This window comes from Macrotis lagotis, chromosome 1 (assembly GCF_037893015.1).
Source record: "Macrotis lagotis isolate mMagLag1 chromosome 1, bilby.v1.9.chrom.fasta, whole genome shotgun sequence".
NCBI classification, from domain to species: Eukaryota; Metazoa; Chordata; class Mammalia; order Peramelemorphia; family Peramelidae; genus Macrotis; species Macrotis lagotis.
The window spans coordinates 205,428,828-205,444,544 of record NC_133658.1 but is presented as its reverse complement, the minus strand read 5'-3'; the positions used below and the strand labels follow the sequence as shown (position 1 = coordinate 205,444,544).

Below are 15,717 nucleotides of genomic sequence, written 5' to 3'. Positions count from 1 at the left end.
CACAAAGTTCTGTTTAATAATTAAAGCCCCTCACAATCTGGCTCCAGCTTATTAAACATTTCTCCCTTTCACACACTCTCCATTCTGCCCAAGCCCACCTACCTCCTGTTCCTCAAATCTATCTCCCATCCACATACCTTTGCACAAGCTGTCCTTTATGTCTGGAACAAACTTCATTTTCACTTCTCCCTCTTAGGATCACTGATTTACATCAAAGGAGCTTGAGTTCTGTATCTGTACATGAAAATTTCCCCCATTCCTTCAGATTCTAGTGGTACCACACTTTCCCCCATCAAATTATTGTATATTTTTAATTACTTATATGTGAAGACTTTGGGGGTGCCCTGGAAAATTAATCTGTTTGAGAAAAAGTTCTGTTTCATTTTTGTCTGTTATTAATGCCTACCAAAATACCTAACACAGATTGGTGACAATTCATTTTGATTCATTAATTGATCTGGAAAATGATGAAAATAATGCTTCTACTACTCACCACAGAAAATTATTGTGAGAAAAGTGATCTCTCAATTATTAAGAGATATATAAAACTACAATATTAAAGTTGGTGCAATAGAAAAAAAATGAGACCCCACCAGGGTGTAATCCCAGCTCAAGTAACCAACAAACTGTGTGACATTAATCATTTTTCTGGGCCATGGTTTTCTCAAAGGGTGAAATTGTATGCTCCTTAAGGAGGATCCCTTCCAGATCATAGTCTATAAATTGCCTAAAATTTCTATAAATATTGGAGATCTAAAAAAATTTCCCAAAATACATTTTCTTCAAATATTTCTATAAAGTTGTTTTCTATTCAACCTAAGGATTTTAATGCTTTTGAAATAATGGCTAATGGTGCTACTAAGATGTTCTATTTACCCGGGACTCTTTCAGACAAAATTCTTTTATGCTTACTTGCCATCTCTTTTGATCCCCCAAATTTCCCTGTGAGGTACATAGAAGGTAGGTGTTATTATCATATTTTGACAGCTCAAATTGCTATAGCACAGAAATGAGGTCTCTAGATTTAAAACTCACTAGCTTTTTCATTTACCAAACCCAGGCAAGTAAGATGATTGTAAGTAGAAGGTTGAGTAGCTTTCCCCAAGCCTTAAATACATCTGCAAAGTTCAACAATGACGACATTTGTTTGGTTTCCTGGCATCCTCTCTCCCTGCCCATAGGTACCCAAGAAATTACCCAACAGCTGAGACTTTCTTATTTGTCTTAGTATTCTCAGTACTTAACAGAATGCCTAACACAAACATGCATACACTGATTTATTAATTTTGGTATGCTGCCCTCTGGCTGTCTAAAAACTTCTGCCCCATGTAACAATAGTAAGGTTTTGCCCCATCACAACTCAAATTATCTCAGTGCAGGAATTTTTGAACTAGGTTTTAAGAATGAAAAGCAACGTAAAAAAAATTTTTCATTGATGTGTAATTTAAGAGATCAATCCTACCTAAGAGTTTTTTGCATTTCAAAAAAGTTACTTGATGATTAAAAAATGAAGTTCGTAGAATGTGCTTGAGAGAGATTTTTAGCAGAATTATGAAATTTCATGGTTAGAAGTGGTCACCTAGGTGGCATAGTGGATAATGCACCTAGAGTAAGAAAGACCTGAGGAATTCAAATTCAGCCTCAGATACTTTCTGTATGACACTGTGCAAATCACTTAGTCTCGGGTTCTATAAAACCTACCTCTCAAAGATGTTGTGGTAAAGATCAAATGAAATAGTATTGTTCGAACACTTGGCACAGTAGTATTTTACACCTAGAAGGCACTTCAGAAATGTTAGTTCTTCTTATTATTATTATCTTCATTATTATTATTATCTACTCCAAAATATACCCACACAAGGCCTGCCTCTATTACATAACTGTGTTTGAAGCCACTGCTTCCTGATTTAAGTCCCTTCAATGTCCATATAACACTACCAACTGAGTTCCAAAGAATAAAAGTTTTAATCCCTTCTCAATGATAACTATGTCTTGACATTGTTGAAGATAGTTCAATCTCCACTGAATCTCTTCTTCAGGCTCAATATCTCCAGTTGCTTAAGCACATACTCAAATAACATAAATTCAAAGTCCTTTATCCTTCTGAGATACCCTCCTTATAGAAAAGAAAACTTTCATGCTCAAAAAAGCAAAATACTATAAATATGATCCTGCCAGAGTATAGGAGGACTATCATCTCCTTATTGTTGGACACTATGGACTCCAAATTATAATTAGCTATCTTGGTTGTCTTATGTTACTACTTACTCATACCAAGCTGATGGTCCACCGGGACACCCAAATCTTTTTATTAAAAAGTCAGGCCATGATTTCCCCAACTAATGAAACTGATTTATTAAAAATCAAGGTAAAACTTAACAGTTAAAGGAAAATTCCACATTTATCACTACTAAATTTTAACTTCCTAGATGTTAGGATCTATTGTTCTAACATAGATCATTGTATATCCAGTGTATTAGCTGTAGCTATCCCTACTTCTTAGAGGCCCAAACTACACCCTACAGACACACACACACACACACACACACGCACACACACACACAAACACATACACACACAGACTCAGAATATGACTACAAGCAGTTAGCAAGTTAACACTTACTTTTGAAAATATGTACCTGAGCACACTCAATATCATTTCAGTGTTTTCTCTCTCTTCAGTAAGCTTCAGTTTCCTTTTTTGTAAAATAAATATTTAGAGTAGATGGTCTCTAAGTCTTCTCTAGGTTGCATGCCTGTGATCTTATGATTCTAGTATCTTAAAGAACCTCCTTTGGTAATGTTAAATTGCCAATAATTATGTTTTAATTGTTTAATAAAATGACTTCCTATTGAATAAAATCTTCTGTTAATATAGTTAGTATAGCTATAATTCCCTACAACTCTTTTAAGTTAATAATTCTGATAATAATAATAATAGCTAACACTACCATAGCATTTTAAGGTTTGCAAAACACTTTACAAATATTTTCTCATTTTATCTTCCCAATAACCCTGTGAAGTAGAAGTTATCATTATTCCCATTTTTACAAATGAGAAAACTAAGGCAAAGAAAAGTTAAATGACTTACTAAGATTCACATGACTAAGTATTTCTAAATCAAATTTTTCTGACTCCAAATGTAATACCTAGCTTATTACCTATAGTTTACAGATGAGGAAAATGAGGTGAAGCAACTGGACCACAGTCACCCACATATCACGAGAAACTGGACCCAAATCCAGGTATTCTGGGTTCAAAACCAGGGCTTTCCCCACTGTCACATTCTCTTTGATGTAGGAATCAATTATAACATTCTAATATACTGAAAACCAATCTTTTTCTGGATTTAGAATAAGCAGTAAAGAACCATTGCTCAGATGTATCAACTACCAATAAAAGAAAAGCTTTTAGCCTCTAATCCCATAAATGTGAAAGCATTTCTGATGACTGATAAGTGTGCACATTCCTCATCATATTCTGACTGGGGGAAAGGAAGGCCTTTTTTTTCAGTCACACACACACACACACATACACACACAAACACAGAGTACACTTTCTCTTTTTAGAAGCAGGACTTCCCCAGAAACCCAAGCAGAGATGATTCCTTGTCAAAGAGGAGCATCTGGCTCTCCTGCAGTCTGTTCTTGTGATTGGGATGGCAGTTTGGCTCTGGCCTCTGGTACTATCATGTGGTTCCCATGTCCAGTAGGCATTGCAGGTTATATACCAAACTATAGCTGAAGTACAAGACTTGAATATGCATATTTGACGGTTTCTACTTAATTTTTATGGTTTGTCAGGATAAATTACATACAGATTTTATTATTACACACACAAAATCTTGTCTTAACTGTTTAAGACAAAAATCTCATGGACTATAATAAGAAAATCTGTATGTAATTTATCCTAACAAACCATAAAGACTAAGTGGAAACCGTCAAATATGCATATTCAAGTCTTGAACTTCAGCTATAGTTTGGGATATGTTTTATTTGTTGCTGATTTTGCACTTTCAGCTAAGATTCATTCATAGGATGATAAATTTAGAGTTTTAAGGGTCATTAGAAGTCATCTAGTTTGCACCTCCTTCATTTCACAGATGAAGAAACTGAGGTACAGAGAAGTGCCTGTAGAATAAAGTCACATCCCTTTGATTTAGCCCTATTTTCAAGGATATTCAACTATCTTGACCCAACCTATTTTTTATCAATCTTTTATAGCATTATGCCAATTTTGTAATGTATGCAACTTATCAAAATTAAGATTATTTCTCTTCCTAGGTATATCCATTCTTTTCTCTCTGGCTTTGTTAATTTTATTTTCCTTTTCTATAATGGCTTACCTCCTCAGTTACACACTTGTCAAAACTCTACCCATCCTTTACGCCAACTTCAGGTAGTACCTCTTCTATATTTAAAGTGTAACTCTATACAGCCTAAAGGGAACCACCATTGCTCTCATGTACCATAAAATTTTATTCATTGCTCATTTAGCAAGAGAGTAAGCTGAGACAGACTGTATATAGACACTCAAAATTTTCCCTGCCTTCATTATAAAGACATTAGTGCTAAGCCATATCCTAATTTCACTCATATTTATTAATCATACTTGCTTTCTTTTACTCTCTCTCAGCCTGTTTTCTCACATGTAAAATGAGGATAATAATGGATAATAATAAAGGATAATAATAACTTAACTATCCCACAAGTTTTTGTGAGGAACAAATGAAATAACATATGTAAAGTGCTTCACAAACTTATCACTTATCATGAAAGCATGTAGAGAAATTAGAAGTTCACTGAAGTCATATTTCTAAATGGGAAAGCCAATAAGCAAATTTATTAATTGGGGTGCTGGTCACATTTCTGTTTTCAATTCTATTAACTTGAATAAAATGTTCTGTTTCTATAATAGACTTTAATGGCTCAGGGTCTTTGTATAGTTTACAATGAGTTCTTCAATATTTCAAGGACATATAAGTTGATTTATAGACCAAATATATAATCAAATTTTATAGATACATAAGATTACAAAGAAAATCATTATATTAAAATAGCCTTACATACATACACATATACATATAGATTCTGAGATTGTAAAGACACAAAAAAATGAAATAGTCCCTGGCCTCAAGAAACTTACATTCTATCTCTATAAGCTTAGAAAGTCTGTGAGTAGCTAAAGCAAGAAAAAAAAAATCCATCATCTGGTGACCATCTGTCTGGAGAATAGTCTCTCCATATTTGCCTAGGTCAATTTATAAATAATGGACACACCCAGTCTATTATCTAGTCAGTCCTAAAGACCTTTTCAGTTTGGTAGAAACTACATGAGCTTTTGCTATCTAGGCATGGCCTTTGAGAAGCCATGATCACCTCCAGGCCATGAAGAGAAATGGAAGAAGAAATTTAATGAACATTTACTTTCATGGGTCTGTTAACTTTTCACATTTGCATTTTGAGCTTCAGTAAGATTTTCATATACTGAGATCTATCATCCATATGGAGGGACTTAGGAAGATAGATGTTAGTTAGACTTTACAAGAGAATTAGAATTGAAACCCTAAAAATTAATTTGCTTATGCTTCATTCCTAAAGCATTTGCCATTATGGCACTTTTATCTTTAACATTTTTCCCCAAACCTGTGATTTCATCATTCCAATTACATCAGGAGTTCTTGACCCTTTTTATGTATCATAGACGCTAAGTCTGTTTCTAATTTTAGATTCCTTCTCAGAAGGATATTTTCAAATGCATAAAATCAAATGCATAAGATTACAAAGAAAATCAGCTTATTGAAAGAGCCTTATACGCATGAACACACATGTTCACATGTGCACACACACTTTTGTTTTAAGTTCATGAACTCCAAGAACCCTTGAGCTAAAACTTGCCACAGCTGTAGGCTGAAAATTTTCTTTTTCAGATTTATAATTTCATCATTGAGATGACTTCTTAGTATAGAAGGCCCCTCCACTGATGAATCAATGGGTCCATCAATCATCATCACGTATTTATTAAATACCTATTCTATGTCTCACGCTATGGGAGTACAAAGCTACAAGTCAATGACAAAAGAACTGTATTCTATCTAGGAAAATTTGCATCTAATTATGTACACAGAGAGAAGGTGATTGAAGGAGAAGGGTTCCTACCATTGTAGGGCTCAGGAAAGTCCTTCTGCAGAAGGTGGTACTGAGGCTGAGTCTTGAAGGCATCCAAGAGCTGGAGGTGAGAAAGGAGTGTATACCAGGATGAATAAAAACCAGAGTTAAGACATGAAGATAATAAGTGAACTGATAAATATAGCAATGGAAAGACCAGATTGACTGATATTACTTATCTATAACTTAAGAGTCTTTTAAAGTTATATAGGACACTTAGAGGTTTAGAGAGTTCACTTTGTCACAAAGTCAGTCAGAGGTAAGTCATGAATCAAAGTCTTCCTTACATCAAAAGTGATCCTCGATTTGCTCTACCAGGCTGACTTAATAATTATTAGATACTTTAGAAAGCAAGAAAAACAATTAAAAATTATTTTCCTCCCTGGAAACTCTGGATTTTTTCTGGATAGATAGTGAAAAAAAGATGATGTATATATGAAAATATCCATAAAAACTTTATTCCTTGAGAAAAAGCAAGGCAAGATATTTTATTAGACTCCAGAATCCTGTGATAAAACATTGTGGGGGGTGGAGAGAAGGATTTGTCAATATAAATGGAAGGCACCTAAGTACTTTCAAAGCCCAAAGAATATAATTTTAAGGGAAATATTGAAAGAAATATATTAATATTTCTTACTGTATATTACCATATATATATATATACTCTGTTTCCTATCTAGATGATTTTACTAAGTCTATATTCATAAGAGTATTTCATTTCCTCTTATCTTTTAAGTGAAAAATACTTAATGGCATACTTGAGATTCACAGAGCTTCTAGATCTATTTCTGATTCCTACCAATGTAAATTGATTTATATAGACATCTCCACACCAAATTCGCTTTTCATTTCTTCCTCACTCCTACCCAACTTCTACAAATGATAATAATTAAAGAAACAATTAAAGAAAAATGGATGAAATGTAAATATATTTAATGGAACCAACTATGGAATTTGGGGAAGCATTGGGCTTGGAATCAGGAAGATTCATCTTCTTCAGTTCAAATCTGGCCTCAGACTCTTACTAACTGTGTGACTCTAGGCAAGTCACTGTTTGCCTCAGTTTCCTCATCTGTAAAATGAGCTGGAGAAGGAAATGGCAAACTACCACATTATCTTTGCCAAGAAAATCCCAAATGGGGTCATAAAGAGTCATACACACAACTGAAAAACAACTGAACTGAATTTATGAACTCCAAAGTAGTTGCTTTTAGATAACTAATCTATTTGGCTCTGTATTATCAATGTTTAGTTATAGCTTGGGAAAATATACAGTTTCTTATAAAGCAAAACTAAATTTAGTGATGGATTGTGGTCTTTAAGATAAAGTTTGTTAAGATTATTTGCTTTTCATCTAAACTGTAACCAAAACACATGAAAAATAACATGAACTTTCCATATCTTTTATGTTTCAGGCCGATGTGCTTCGTAAAGCAACTAGAGATCCCTCAATATGGCTACAGAAACAATGTCCCCACAACCACACCTCGCTCCAACTTGGCCAAGGAACTAGAGAAATATTCCAAGACGTCGTTTGAATATAACACTTACGACAATCATACTTATGGCAAGAGAGCCATAGCCCCCAAGGTGCAAACCAGGGATATATCCCCCAAAGGATATGATGGTAGGAGGTGCACACTCTTATACATGAGAGACAAGTTTGCCATTAATAATGTTGTTATTGTATATATCAGTTGCCTTCAAATAAGGCTCATGTTTGTGGTCATTCAGTGCTTGCCAAAGGATTGCCACCACATTGGCAGCATGATACCATGTACTTGAACCCTCCAAAAGTTCACACAGGTATGGGTGAATTGGCCCCACTGGATATTTAGGAAGAGCAGGGAGAATTTTCTTCTCTCCATACCTACAGAGTGCCACAACCTTGGAGCTTGCAGAGAGAGAAGGAAAAATCAGGATGATTATTTTGCCTGGTCTTGGTAAGAAACATATTCATTCAACCTATGCAAGCTTTAGTTCAGGTAAAATCTTTAGTATAATGGGAGTCTGGCAATGTGCCAACACCATCAGCTTATTTAGATGGCTTCTTTCCACATAGGGAACACTGGGAGAGATGGTTTCTAAAAAAATCCTAATGATGTATAAGGAAAGTACTTAATGAGACATCATGAAGTATGCATGGACATTCCAAAATTGGATCTGATTGGCCAATCATGTAGTTAGTAGAGCCTTTTCCTATTGGCTCCCCAGCCAGAAGTATCAATATCTTCAGAAAGGAAGCTAGGTGGTTAAGTACCCAGACTTGAAGCTAGGAAGACCTGGGTTCAAATCTCAAATTTCCTATCTGTGTCTAATAATCTCTCAGTTTGTTTCTTCCCCTGGAAAACCCTACCTCACAGGGTTGTGAGGATCAAATAAGTTAACATATGTATAGTGCTTTGCAAACTTTAAAGCACTATGTAAATGGTATTATTATTATTATTGCTAATAGTAGCAATAATCATAATAAAAGGGCTCCTCCCTATGACATCATTAGTCGATCTAAATTAGTTATAGAATGTCCAAGCACCCTCCATAAATGTCTTCAAGGAACTTCCCTTACTATAACATCATAATTCTTCTTGAAGTCATCTCTTTACCGTGGAAGATACTGGGGAGTTGGGGGGTTTGTACATGTGCTAGACTTCCATGATACTAGCAATATTCCAAGATATGTTGAATCAACAGAAAATTATAGAAGCAATAGTAACAAGACAGATAATATGTGGACAGTAATTAAGCATACTTTGGAGACACAGAAGTCACACTAACTGTGTTCTCAGTTTCTTTGAAAGTCTAACTTTTTCATCCAATGTCTTTCCAAAATCTCAAGAATCATATGCTTACTTCCTGGAACTAGATAGGAGGGGGAATCAGGAATAATGTAGTGTTGTCTCATTATAGAACTTGCTTCTTTCCTGTTTCTTCCTTCTGAACTAGAGAAATCATAAATATGAGGGTAGGTGGGGAAAAAATAAGGAATTACAACGTATTAATATAGAACAATACAATTAAGCAGGAAACAAAATCCATGAACCCAATCTATATTTTGAATACACTAACAAAGTCTTCCAAAATTTCTTACATTAAACCAACATTTTATTAACTTGGTAAATGGCTATTTTAAAGGAGTAGATTGATTATAAAGGCCCATTTTTTCCTAACTACATTCTCCTATAAATTCTTAGATGAATCATTTGTTGAAAAGTTTTGATAAAATATGATTTAAAATTTAAAAGTCTTTGCTTATTTAAAAATCTTCTCCATGTTCTAGAACAGACAGCCAGAGAAAATATTTTTTGGCACCATATCCACTTATTTGAAAAATGTTTAATTTAAAATCCCATAAACTAAAGTTTCAATTAGAATATACAGGAAATGAGTTCTAATAAAGTGAATTTAAACAAAAATACATCTGAAATCCATTTGAATTGTTGTCAGTGACTCCAAAATGTATTAGGTCACTCTTTTGCTTTTCTTAGCTCATCATTCTGAACATCAATTCTCAGTTCATAAATCTATGTACAGTTACAAAGATAACTTTAGGAGATTAGCTTGGATGTGTATTAGCCACAAAAACACCCTAAGAGCTGGTTCTTTGAATAAATTATTGATTTCAGGATGTAGTGCTATGATTTGCCCTTTCCCCCCAGATGTAGATGACCTAAAGAAGACTACACATAGCTGAGGGTTTTGGTTGATCGAGTTCCATTGGTTTTTAACTCTGAGCAGACTTTCTATTGGGTGTTTCTTTTACCTAAGATGATGTTTTTTGTTTTATGACTAACATAATTTCTTGTGCCCATGGCTAGATTTTCCTTTATAATGAGATAAGGAAACTCTGAATTAATTTGTAGTCAATGAAAAAGTGAAGATCAAAGTGAATTTTTCACAGTAGGTTACTATGCTCAAAGCATTACTATCACACTCAATTCAGAGCCTCATGCCATGACAGAGAATATATTATCAGAAAGCTATGCAGAACATAAACTTCAGTCAGTCAACATGTCTTTACTGGTCATTTTAAAAGTTAGTTCTACTATCATCCTTGACAAGTATTTGGGGTGGAAATATTAAGAAATAAGTAATTTTCCCATCATTCATCATGAATAACATAAATTGATCCTATGTTTTTGAAGTGGTTAAGAAGTACTGGAGAGAATCTTGTCAAGAATTAATTTGCTTGATCCAGGATAGTTGGTTGGATTTAAGATTAACTACTACTGGATATTGTTTTTAAAATATAATCAGTTTCTAGGGAGTTGTTTCGTTTTCTGAAAATGTCCTTCCCTGAGTCCTTAATTTAATGAGACAAGTTAATGAAGAGACATCTTGTACATCATGGGAATTTAATAAGTATTTATTGAATTGAATAAATGCTATCATAGGGTTCAGAACTGGAAGGAGCCTTAGCAATCACCTATTTCAATGCTCTCAATTAAACTTGAAGCTTAGAGGTAGAATGATATGCTCAAGTTCACAAAGATAGTGATAGGGCCAGGATTTGAACTTAGGCCTTCTATCTTCAAATCCAATTATTTTCCCACTATATTGAATGCAATAAATTTTGTATCTTTATGGCAAAATAGAGTATCTAAAAGAAGTAATAGGAATTCAACAACTAAAGACAGTGGTGATGAGAATAAATGTTCTCATAAAAAGTACCATCATGTCCTTTACAATGATAATTTAGGAGGTGACATAAAGACCTATGCTGTAATATTATATACCAACCAAGTTACATCAGATTTGTAATATAAATGGAGATATAGCTACATAGACATATATAGAGATATATGGATATATATTGGAGAGGACATTATTTAATCCTTGGTATATCCAAATTTAGATAATTATAAGAAATATTATAAGGTTCTACTGTACCCAAAGTTGTATAACACATCACTCTATTTCTTACTGCAATCCTTAATTTTCAGTTTCTCTTTATCCTTTGGCTTCTTCCTTATTATTTACAAACATGCCTATATCATCTCCATCCTTAAAAACCCTAACTTGATCCTACCATGTCCTCAAACTACTGTTCCATCTCTATACCCTTTCACAGCCAAACCTGGCCTCTATTTTTTTTTCACCTCATCTTCATTTCTCACCTTGTAGCCATCTGTCTTCTGATCTCATCATTAAACCAAAAGTGCTCTTTACAAGATTATTAACAAATAACTGATCTGATGAGGTTTTTTCAGTATTTTTCCTTCTTTACCTTCTTCTTTGACACTTTTAACTAACCCTCATTCTAGAAACCCATCTTTCCCCATGTTTTCATCACATTGCTCACTCTTGATTTTTCTACTCCCTTTAAAAAGTTTTTTCCTTTTATCTTCCAATGAAGGATCATCAACCTTGCCTATCACTTATATGTAGTAGCACCTGTCTTCTCTGTGCATATAGTCTCAGTAATCTCCTTAGTTCACCTCTAAGTAGAAACCTCCATTATCTATATATCCAACTCCCTTTACTCTCCTGAATTCTAGGTTCACATCACCAATTGCCTATTAGCCATCTCCAGCTGGAAATGACATATCCAAAAGAGAATATTTTTTCTCCTCTCCACCAAAAAAAGGTCCCTCTTCTTCCTAACTTCTATTTCTGTTGAGGGCATACCACTAATCCTTCTAGTCATATAGGCTGCTTAAGTCCTTTAGCATTCACTTCTATTCACCCTTCTCTCTGATTGTATATGACTTCTATTTCACCTATTCAGCTTGATTTTCTTTATATTTATAGAATCAAAAAACATTCCAAAGTTATAATTACAAAGTCATTTGATCTGTTCTGGTTTCACAAGTATCTCCTCAAAATGACTATCCAGCTTCCACTTAAAGGTCACAGGTGAGGGGATGCCTCTACTTGACCACTCATTTAATTCATATTTTTGGATAACTATTACGGTTAAGGTTTTCCTTAACTAAATTGGCCTCTCTGAAACTTCTATTCACTAACCCTAGTTCTCCCTTCTAAGGCTAAGCAGAATAAATTGAATCTCTGACATAAAAAAATCTTTGATTGCTTGAAAACAAATGTCAAGATCTACTCTTTACATATTCTCTTATCCAGGATAAACATCTCCAAATTCTTCAATCTGACCTGATAACGAGACCCCTTTACCATTGTGGTGGAATTTCTGGCTAGTAAATTCCCTTTCTTAAATGTCTTGCCTCAAAATGAGTACAATATCGCAGGCTTTATCTGACTGGTGGAACTGACATTGAGCTGGTCCCCAATTCTAGGACTCTTCTAAAACAGTCTAAAATCATTTCTATTTTTTTCAGTTTTTTTTGTTTTAAATTTCAAATCCCAATATACCTTAAAATCACAGAAGGTTTGTTTTGGGTTTGAAAACTAGCATACCTCACTGTTGACTTATTTTAAGCTTACAATAATCCCTCACAGTCCCACTAAGACTCTTTGATATTATTCTACTTTAACTGTATTCCACATGTAGGTATTTGTAGTTGATTTTTTGACACTATGTATAGAACTCTACACTTATTTCTATTTTGTTGCTGTTGTTTAGTTGTTTCCTAATCATGTCTGAGTTTTTATGATCCCATTTGGGTTTTTCTTGACAAAGATTGGTTTGCCATTTCCTTCTCCAGACCATTTTACAGATGAGGAAACTGAGGCAAACAGAGTTAAGTGACTTGCCCAAGGTGACATGGCTAGTAAGTGTCTGAGGTCAAATTTTAACTTAGAAAGAGTCATTTTTTGGACTCCAGGCCTGGAACTCTTATCTACTGTGCCACTTAGCTGCCCTACGAAATTCATCTTACTTATTTCAGCTTATTGTACTAGTCTCTGAAGGATTTTTTTTAATCCTGATTCTTATCCTATGAGTTAACTATTCCAGTTTTGTTCCTTTTATATAACACAAACCTAAATCCTTCCACCCACTGACCTCTTTGTTTTCATATAAATCACTGATAATAGATTTAAAAATACTAGACTAAACACAGATCTTTAGGGGCATTGCTCTAATTTTACATTGAACTACTCCTTAGTCCAACCATTCAACCTAATCTAAATCTACTTAACTGGACTAACCTTTAACCCGTATTTTTCCATCTTATCCAAAAGAAATATGCTGCATGCTTTGCTGAAAATAAATTGCATATACAATATTTTCCTGATCTACAAAATAGTTCAGTCTGGCATGGTGAAAGAATGATGATCTTTACTGATCATTGCTTTCCTTTCTAAATGTTGTAAAATCATCCCTTTAATAGTACCTTCTAGAGATTTCTAGGAAACAAAGTCATACCCATGGTCCTAGAGCTTAAAAACTCAATTCCCTTCTCTTTTAAAAAAAATTATGGAGGAGGAAAGAAAGGAGAGGGAGGCATGGTATTGATTGTTTTCTTATCTCCAGATCCATAATACTTCCTCAATTCTCCATGAGTTTTCAAAGATTTCTGACAATGACTCAATCATTACATGCACTAATTCTTTCAATATCCTGGGATAGAGTTTGTCTAGAACTATTAAGTCATAAAACTCAAATACAGCTTTACCAAATTATATCATTGACTACTTGCTTAACCTACTCACTTGGCCTACAATATTCTGTATATTGATAGCAACAGTAAAAGCTCTCATTTGTACAGCATGTTAAAATTTCCAAAGAGTTTTTCATACATTAGCTCATTGATAGGGTATGCAAATAAGTCATTCCATCTTATCTTCCATGAGACTTCTGTCAGTCTCTAATTTTTATAAGTAGATCCTTTTCCACAAGGTCCTTAAAACACAAGATTATAGGTCATAGATATCCTATGAGTTATAGATATAGAGCCAGAAAGGAACTTAGAGCCTTTATAGCTTACCCCTCTTATTTTACAGATTAAAAAAAATTGAAACCCAGAAAGATCTCATAGTAGCAAATTATAAAACTAAGATTCAAACCCAGGTGCTTTGATTTCAAATCTAATGTATTTTGTTCTGATATCCCATTTTACCTTTCATTTTTTTCTCCCAAATTTCTAAAATAGGAGAGCTACAATCTCCCTTTTCCATTTTTTATTTATTTCCTAAATACCTTCAATCAAGCTTCTTCCCCAACATCATAATAAAATTACTCTTGAAAGTATCTAAGGATCAGTTAGGTGGCATAGAGCACTGGCCCTGGAGTCAGGAGGCCCTGAGTTCAAAGCCTGTCTCAGTCTCAGACATTGAATGAATAATTACCTAGCTGGTGACCTTGAACAAGTCACCTAACCCCATTGTCCAGAAAGAAAGAAAGAAAGAAAGAAAGAAAGAAAGAAAGAAAGAAAGAAAGAAAGAAAGAAAAGAAAAGAAAGAAAAGAAAAGAAAAGAAAAGAAAAGAAAAGAAAAGAAAAGAAAAGAAAAGAAAAGAAAAGAAAAGAAAAGAAAAGAAAAGAAAAGAAAAGAAAAGAAAAGAAAAGAAAAGTACCTAGCAACCTTTACCTTAAGGGACTTCAGGATGCCTTGATCCATACCTACTCCTTCTTCAAAGTCTAAGTTTTCTTGACTTCCATGACACTCAATTTCCTGGATTATATTCTTACTTCTTTACTTCACCTTCTCTATGTCCTTTGTTTCTTTTCTGTCTTCTTCCTATTCTTTAACTCTTTGTACCTTCCAAGACCACATCCTCAATTTTCTACATTTAAACATTCAGTAGGTTCATCAACCCTCAGTTTATCTCTACTTTCATATTTCATATCCCTCTTTATATATCTTATATAGATTCACACCAGTACCTCAAACTCTCTTTCTCCAAAAGCATATTCATCAATTCATCAATTCATCATCTATTCCTACACTGATTTCCTAAGTTTTCCACTTATGTTCATATTACTCTCAGTTTCCTGACCTTCTTAACTCGAAAACTTGAAGGCAATTTAATGGACGAGGCTTTGAAGTCAAAGGATCTAGGCTAATTATTTAACCTCTCTGACCCCCTCAGTTCCCCCATCTGCAAGAAAAATCATTTGATTGACTTCTAAGTTGATTCTATCATTGATACTTGTTGAGAAAAAGGAATGAACTTGGAGTCACAAGGTTCAGTCAAATCCTGACTCTACCACCTGGACAAGTCATTTAACCATACCAAGTCTGAATTTCTTCATCTATAAAATCAAGGAATTAAATTCTTTGAAATTCTTTGAAGCTCTATAGCTATAATTATATGATTTTATGATCTTTGACCTCTTCCTTTTCTTCATCTTTCACATGTATCTGTCCACATGCCTCTAAAATTCATCTTTTTCTATTCCCAACATCATCACCTTAGTTACAATACTGCTCTGCTCAGTCCTAGATTCCTGCAGTTCCCTTATAGCTGGTCTTTCTGCTTCCAGTTTCCCAATGCTCCATGCTACACCTACTGCTCTGATGAATCTTCTTATAACACTGCTTTCTTAAGGTCAGTCTCCTTGTTATATATATATATATATATATATATATATATATATATATATATATATATATATATATATATATATTCTAACCCATCTATTTATGTCCACATGTACTATTTGATCATGCCTACCTTACTGATTTTACCAGT

The 15,717-nt window shown here is 34.0% G+C and overlaps 1 protein-coding gene across 1 annotated transcript in view; it reads left to right on the top strand.

The window, feature by feature from the left end:
* Positions 1-15,717, top strand: part of MYT1L (myelin transcription factor 1 like) — a 268,994-nt gene that overhangs the window by 93,696 nt on the left and 159,581 nt on the right. Inside the window, exon 9 of the mRNA XM_074209574.1 lies at positions 7,583-7,794. Within this exon, the coding sequence (XP_074065675.1) occupies positions 7,583-7,794 (212 nt within the window). The remainder of the gene's footprint in view (positions 1-7,582; positions 7,795-15,717) is intronic.